Here is an 8,195-nt window from a genome sequence, read left to right on the forward strand (position 1 = left end):
GAAATTTCTTCTGTCCCCCCATATTCGGCTGGCGAGATTCGTCCTCGTCTTCGCTTTGCGGTCCTTTCCCTTTGTGTTCGGTGTTGAGCTTGCCGGCCTGCTTGAAGACCCAACATTCTCTGTTGGTATGATTAGGTGGTTTGGGGGTGCCATGAATCTGGCAGGACCTGTCTAGAATTTTATCTAGGCTAGATGGACCATCTTTGCTGCCTTTAAGTGACTTTTTCCGTTGACCGGGTCTAGAGCCCCTGAGTCCAACGTTTACCGCTGTATTGTCTGGGCTTTCTTCATTGTTTCGACGTTTGTTTTTACTGTGTCATGGTTTTCCATTGCCATCCCTGACTTCAGATGTGCCAGGATCGCTGGTGCTGCTACGGGCCAACCAGTTGTCCTCTCCCGCGCAAAAGCGGGTCATGAGTATAGTTAGGGCTGTCATTGTCTTTGGTTTTTCCTGGCCTAGGTGTATGGCTAGCCATTCGTCCCGGACACTGTGTTTGAAAGCTGCTAAGGCTTCGGTGTCCGGATAGTCGATGATTTGGTTCTTCTTGGTGAGAAATCGGTTCCAAAAGCTTACGGGATGACTCTCCGGGTTGTTGGGTTATGTGACTTAGATCGTCTGCATCCGGAGGTCGGACATAGGTCCCTTGGAAATTGGACCTAAAAGCATCCTCAAGTTCTTCCCAACTTCCAATGGAATTTCTGGGAAGGCTTTTCAACCAGTGCCGAGTTGGTCCTTTTAGCTTGAGGGGTAGGTATTTGATGGCGTGGAGATCATCTCCGCGAGCCATGTGAATGTGAAGAATAAAGTCTTCTATCCAGACCGCAGGGTCTGTCGTTCCGTCGTATGCCTCGATATTCACGGGTTTAAACCCTTCTAGAAATTCATGATCCAGCACCTCATCGGTGAAGCACAGGGGGTGTGCGGCACCCCTGTATTCGGCTGTGTCGCGGCGTGGGTCCGACGGTTGTAATGTTCGGTGTTGGTTCCGAACGGTAAGTGACTGGCATATTTGGTTTGATGGCCCTGATCCTGTGCGGGAAAACGTTCCCTGGATCCATAGATGGACCTGGTTCTGCCAGCCTTTTTGTCCAGGTCTTCACGTAAATCGTGTTTCTGGTTCTGGTTTGCGACCTCCTTTCCTTTATGGGGAGGGGGTGCGGGTTTGTGTGCGGCGTTGTTAGCCGCTCTGTCTCGACCACGAGGTGGTCGGCCTGGTTGATCGGTCATATTGTTATTCGGCGGTATGGGCGCGATAGTATCATCGTTGAATTCGGGCAGCAGTTTGCGTTTGGGGTAGCTCTTTGTTTGACGATTACAGCCGTATTTTTCCTCAGTGTCGAGCACTTCACTCCATTTATCATTGAGTATATCATGTGTGGTTTTAAGCCGTTGCTTCTGCTTCTTCAAGCTCCTCGTGGTGGTGATAAGTCTCTGGTGGAGGTGTTCTTGTTCCAATTGTTTTTCCGGGACGATGAATGCATCGTCATCCAGACTGATCTCCTCCTTGGACACAGGTTGATAATTGGAGTCTTCGACATCGCTATGATCGGATAGGGGCCCCGAACTGTGTTCGCCGTCACCTTGCTCGTCTTGCTCCATTGCTGGGTCTACGGGGTCTTCATTGTCTTCATCATCGTCCAGGGTGTTATTCCCTCTTGTGCCGGTATCGCTGTTTTTACTATGGAGAGGTTTAGAGTGGCGCCGCTGACGTTGGTGCTTTGGCTGCTTCGCAGGAGGTTTATCCTCAACTGGATCCTTTTTGTCATCGCCATTGTCTTCATTGGGTGTATCCACCATGTATATGTCATATGAGGAGGTGGTTGTCCAGCGCCCTGTGGGCGGTGGTTTCTGTTCTTCTCCGGCATCGTCGTCATACCGTCGATGTCTCCGGAGTCGAAATCAAGCATGTCGGTCAAATCGTCGACAATGGCTATCAAGTGGGTGGTGGGTGGGTAACGAAGTTCTTCGTCGTCCGCTTCCCACTCAAGCCGGACATAGTTCGGCCAAGAATCTCCTGACAAGGAGAGAGACTTTAATGAGTTTAACACATCACCTAGGGGTGAGTGTTGGAAGATGTCCGCGGAGCTGAACTCTAAGATCGGCGCCCGATCAGATTCGATGGGTGCGGATACACGCGGTTCGGAGCCTATGGCCGGAGACAAGTCCGAGGTTCCGATGACAGAGGCCTCGTTGGAGGTCGGATTTGTGTTTGGCTCTAGCACCGCTGAGTCTGCGGCTTCCATGGCGAGGTTGAGCTTCCCGTCCTTGGATGGCGCACTCTGCTCTGGATCTAGGGCCAGAGCGGTTACAGGCACTATCTCCTGAGCATAGTCCGATGCCAGATTTAGGTCATGCTCATCGTGGCGGCAGGGTGCGGCTGTCGTGGGTTCGAATTTGTCGAAGATCAAATCTCCACAGACGTCGACGGTGTAGTTCAAGCCTCCATACCTGACCTGATGGCCAGGGGCGTAGTTGTCGATCTGCTCCAGATGGCCAAACAAGTTGGCCCGCAGTGCGAAGCCGCCGAATACGAAGATCCGTTCGGAGGGGATGACCTCACCTTGGACTGCGTTGTTATGGATGATTGAAGGAGCCATCAAGCCTTACGGTGACGACACGGTGGAACTCTCAATGAAAGCACCAATGTCGGTGTCAAAACCGGCGGATCTCAGGTAGGGGGTCCCGAACTGTGCGTCTAAGGCTAATGGTAACAGGAGGCGGGGGACACAATGTTTACCCAGGTTCGAGCCCTCTCGATGGAGGTAATACCCTACTTCCTGCTTGATTGATCTTGATGATATGAGTATTACAAGAGTTGATCTACCACGAGATCGTAGAGGCTAAACCCTAGAAGCTAGCCTATGATTATCATTGTTGTTGTCCTACGGACTAAACCCTCCGGTTTATATAGACACCGGAGGGGGCTAGGGTTACATAGAGTCGATTACAGAGAAAGGAATCTTTCATATCTGAATCGCCAAGCTTGCCTTCCACGCAAAGGAGAGTCCCATCCAGACACGTGACGAAGTCTTCTATCTTGTATCTTCATATCCCAACAGTCCAGCATATGCATATAGTCCGGCTGTCCGAGGACCCCTTAATCCAGGACTCCCTCAATTCCCATTACAACTCTAGCGTCACCAAACCTTAAGTGTGTAGACCCTACCAGTTCAGGAACCATGCAGACATGACCGAGATACCTCTCCGGCCAATAACCAATAGCGGGATATGGATACCCATATTGGCTCCCACATGTTCCACGATGATCTCATCGGATGAACCACGATGTTGGGGATTCAATCAATCCCGTATACGATTTTCTTTGTCCATCGGTATGTTACTTGCCCGAAATTCGATCGTCGGTATCTCCATACCTTGTTCAATCTCGTTACCGGCAAGTCTCTTTACTCGTTCCATAACACATGATCCCGTGACTAACTCTTAGTCACATTGAGCTCATTCTGATGATGCATTACCGAGTGGGCCCAGAGATACCTCTCCGTCATACGGAGTGACAAATCCCAGTGTCGTTTCATGCCAACCCAATGGACACTTTCAGAGATACCTGTAGTGGACATTTATAGTCACCCAGTTACGTTGTGACGTTTGATACACCCAAAGCATTCCTACGGTATCCGGGAGTTGCACAATCTCATGGTCTAAGAAAATGTTACTTGACATTAGAAAAGCTCTAGCAAATGAACTACACGATCTTGTGCTTTGCTTAGGATTGGGTCTTGTTCATCACATCATTCTGCTAATGATGTGATCCCGTTATCAACAACATCCAATGTCCATGGTCAGGAAACCACAACCATCTATTGATCAACGAACTACTCAACTAGAGGCTTACTAGGGACATATTATGGTCTATGTATTCACACATGTATTACGGTTTTAGGTTAATACAATAATAGCATGAACAATAGACAATTATCATGAATAAGGAAATATGATAATAAAAAATTTATTATTGCCTCCAGGGCATATTTCCATTACGATAACATAATTTTTGTGACATATAGTTTACATTTTGTTAGTTAAAATTTTAAGTCAAACTTTAGCCCAAAAATAAAAGGGGGCCTAATAAACCCGAACGGAGGTAGTAAATCTAAGACTTGAATATGAACGATTTGGTTCCATCACTTTAATATATTACTTTGCTGGGGGCTTCAGAAAATTGATATATTACTTCGTACGGTTTTTATGAATAATTAATAAAGTAGTTACATGCATCTTTCAGAAGCCGGGGTCATCTTTTCAGAAAGAAAATTCACAAAGACTCGGTTCGCAAAAAAAAACAAAAAAAAACTGATCCATGCCATGGTAGATGCAACAAAAATGCGAAAGTAGCAACACTTATTTTTTATGAGTATGTGAACTTAGCGCCTGCCTCCTTATGTATAGTTTTTTTTTAGTGAGTTAGTGACTGAAAGAAATAATATTTTTCAGCCAACTTATGGACGAACACTCACGATAAATCCCAGTACATTTTCTCTCTCGATGAATTGAGCTTGAACAGTCGAGCGACGACATGGGTAATAAGAGTAAAACAAAGCAAACACCTAAATCCTCCCAAAATTGTTTATCTTACAATCTGACATGACAGCCAGTAGATACAAACTTCTTTGTACAAAAACATCCAAAGATGACACATCCGTAGAACAACCCGCTATCCGCCGCCGCCGGAGAAGACAACCTCCACAACCGCAGCGATCATCGCCGTCGGGTCCCCAAAGATCACGCCGATGACGACGCGAGCGAAGAATCCGACAATCTTAAGGAAACGTTTGAAGCGCTTGGTGCTAGTCTGAGCCTTCTTCAGCGCCAGCGCCACCTTCAAAGACGGGGCTTTATTCGCTTGCACGACCATCTTCCCGCCGCCCTCATGGCTGCCGTGGCCGGACTTGAGGCTCTCGTAAGCCATCTCCTTCACGCAGGCCACGTGCAGGTAAACGGCCTCGCCGTCCCACTCAGAGCGATACGACAAGAACTTGCGCCGGCAGCGGCGCCCCTTGCAGAGGACGCAGCTCCGGCTCGGCACGTGGTCGCGGCAGAGCTCGAAGGTGAGGCCGTCGAGGTCGACGCTCTGAGGCAGGCGCGCGCAGGACGGGTGGAGGTCGAGGTCGCGGTCGAAGCAGTGGTACACGAGGCCGAGCACCTTCTCGCCGCACGCGTCGCAGACCCTGTGGTCAGCGGGGTCGGGAGGCGGGGGCTCGTGGAGGAGCACGAACGCGCACCCCTCGAACAACAGAGGGATCTCCAGCACGTCCGGCGCGAGCGCGCAGCCGATGTGGAGGTCGAAGCCGCAGTCGCGGTGCTGCTGCTGCTCGCCGTAGTGCTCGCAGGTGTACCTCCCGCCGGCCCACCTCTCCTTGCAGCCGTCGCACCTGAACTCCACGTCATCGGTGGTGACAAGCAGCAGCTTGTGCTCAGGATGGATGGGGTGGGAGGCGATCTCAGCCGGCGGCGCCGGAGGAGCGCTCACGATACTCTTCTTGATCTTCATGGTTCTCGCCGGCCGGCAAATGTCTGGACTCTCTGGGCAAAGCGAATGCCGGGCACTTCTATTTATAGAGTTTCCAGGAGTGGCGCGCAAGTCCACGCTCCCAAGCAACCACTGGCGCTGCGGGGAAATTCATGGCTAAGTTAGCGTACTGCCCCAGTTGGCCAGTTCGAGGGAAATTCCAACAAGTTAGCGTACTGTCCTAACCGGCAAAAAGGCGTCCAATGGTCGGCGGCGTCTCCTAAACGCGTGTTGACGTCTTGCTGGCCAACCGATCTCGATCCTACGCAGCAGACCGTAACCATGACAGTTTTTAACTAACACGCCCGTACACGCCCAACCCACTCTCTTCGGTCCATTGTTCATTTGTCAATCATCTTTTTTTTAATCCTATGTAAACTAATGTAAGAGCGTTTAGATCACTGAAGTCTTATATTAGTTTACAAAGAAAGTATGATTAATTTTTTAAAAAATTGATTCTTTTTTCTTTGTGAGAAAAACTTTCAAGCTACTCATCAACTGTCAAGATGGTAAAAAAACACTAGAAGAAAAAAATACATCCAAGTTCGTAGACCATCCAGCGATGACTGCAAGCAATGGAGCGAGCCGAAGGCAATGCCGTCGTCATCGCTCCTCCCTTATCGAAGGACAGACAAACCATGTTGTAGTAATGCAACATCATTTTTTTTATTGTGCATGTGTTCGTTTACAATATCAGATGATTTTCTTGTGTTTTTTTGCCCCCTAAATATTCTTCTGATTTAGATTGTTTGTTTGACATATTGGCCTCAACGGCGACTACGACAACGCAGAACAAAGAAGTTGTAGTTCCTTATCTAATAACGAGGCGTTCTGATCTATGGTCGGTGATGGATTTGGCCATTTGGGTGTCTATTCAAGGCTTCAAACAAGGACAAGGTAGCGGGAGCAATATTCTTGTGGTGGGCTTGTGACATCAGGCTTCCCCTTTACGACCGTGTTCGCTCGGCGTTGGCGCAAAGCACAGGAGGTTTAGGAGCCAGTACAGACGGCAATCTACATTGGCGGTAGCTGGAAGGTAGTGGATCATGGTAGAAGGCTGACACGTCAGGTTTCCTCCTTCGATGTCGTTGGGGGGTGCTAGACTTGGAGTTTGATGGCGTGTTCGGGTTGTTGCCATTACTAGATTCTTTAAATGGCAATGGCTACATCTTTACCGAGCTACTTTGGAGATATGAAAAATTGCAGATCAATGATGGAGCCACATCGAGCTCACGTCAAAAGTGGTTATGTCCCCTTTTTTCGGTAGCCATTGTGGTGGTGCCGGAGGCGAGTGACGAATGTTGGCATCTAGCTCAGGGGATTCTTCGGTCTTGACTGTAATTTTCTTTCTTGACTGGGGTTCTTCTAGGCTATTGCAAGGGTTCTATTGTCTTTCTGGTTTTAGCAGGTTGGTATCTATGGTTGTACCTTACTCCTGTTTATGAATAAGGCATATGTTACCTTCAAAAAAGTGTCAACTTATACATATCTTACATGAAAGTCAAAACAAATGAATAAATTATTCAGATCAAAATATAGGTATCAAAGCGGATTCTAACCTCAACAAAAGCAAATTGCAATGTAAGAGTTTTTTGTTTGAAAGAAAGGTGTTTCCTCGCCCCAACTTTCATAAAGAAGAGGCAAACAACCAACCATACATCGTTCAAACAACTCTCGAACACAACCGGAAGTAGTTGGGACGAAAATTAGTACTAACAGTGTGAAAACCGTCAGATCCCTCAGCGAGGTATCGGAGGAGCATGTTGGGGAACGTAGCATGCAATTTCAAAAAACTTCCTATGATCACGTAAGATTTATCTAGGAGATGCATAGAAACGAGAGGGGGAGAGTGTGTCCACGTACCCTCGTAGACCGAAAGCGGAAGCATTAGTTTAACGCGGTTGATGTGGGGACCGATTCTCCGGGTATTAATTTCCAGAAAATGGCCCTTGTGCTCACCAGCCCCAGGATAACTGTTAGCTGATGAGGCACCAACTTGATACAAAAATTCCAAGCAAAATACAACATATGTAGTACAAGACCATTCTGGCCTATGAGTACAACAAATGGTTTCTAATGATCGGTGGCGGAAGCGGTTTGTGGATCATCAGTGTCTTTGGGACTCCATTTTCCACAGGAACAGCTGACCAGGTTAACTCCTATCTTCGCGAGGCTGCTATCTTCGTTGCTTAGGTTCCGGGACTGTCGGCACGGTCGCTCCTCTCCGCGCAAGAAAAATCTGGCCAAGACAATAACCAGGGACAAGCCAGTGAGTACTTTGAATGTACTCGCAAACATTATGAACACAGGTATAATATAACAATGATGTGATGTAAATATTTTATGCTCATGACGTCAGTCACAAAAGATAAATAAAACTCTGATGTGTGCAAGCATGCTATTTATGAATATGCAATAACATAGTAGTATTAAAATTATGAAATAAGTAACAACATGCCACAGTCGGGCGTCTTAGCGACACCACATAAAGGGCTTTAAAAGAAATGCCGCAGTCGGGCGTCTTAGCGACACCAGATAAAGGGCTTTAAAAGAAATGCCACAGTCGAGCGTCTTAGCGACACCACATAAAGGGCTTTAAAAGAAATGCCACAGTCGGGCATCTTAGCGACACCACATAAAGGGCTTTAAAAGAAATGCCACAGTCGG

At 47.9% G+C, this 8,195-nt stretch overlaps 1 protein-coding gene across 1 annotated transcript; it reads right to left on the reverse strand.

Moving 5' to 3' along the window:
• Nucleotides 1-4,503: 4,503 nt before the first annotated feature.
• Nucleotides 4,504-5,510, reverse strand: LOC119339025. Its single transcript, XM_037611211.1, has one exon. The coding sequence runs from the start codon at nucleotides 5,508-5,510 to the stop codon at nucleotides 4,674-4,676; it is 837 nt and encodes a 278-aa protein (XP_037467108.1). The 3' UTR covers nucleotides 4,504-4,673.
• Between the last annotated feature and the right edge of the window lie 2,685 nt (nucleotides 5,511-8,195).

This window comes from Triticum dicoccoides, chromosome 7B (assembly GCF_002162155.2).
Source record: "Triticum dicoccoides isolate Atlit2015 ecotype Zavitan chromosome 7B, WEW_v2.0, whole genome shotgun sequence".
NCBI classification, from domain to species: Eukaryota; Viridiplantae; Streptophyta; class Magnoliopsida; order Poales; family Poaceae; genus Triticum; species Triticum dicoccoides.

What these genes read in the sequence shown, in the direction of transcription:
- LOC119339025 (XM_037611211.1), bottom strand. Translation starts at nt 5,510, where the DNA reads ATGAAGATCAAGAAGAGTATCGTGAGCGCTCCTCCGGCGCCGCCGGCT.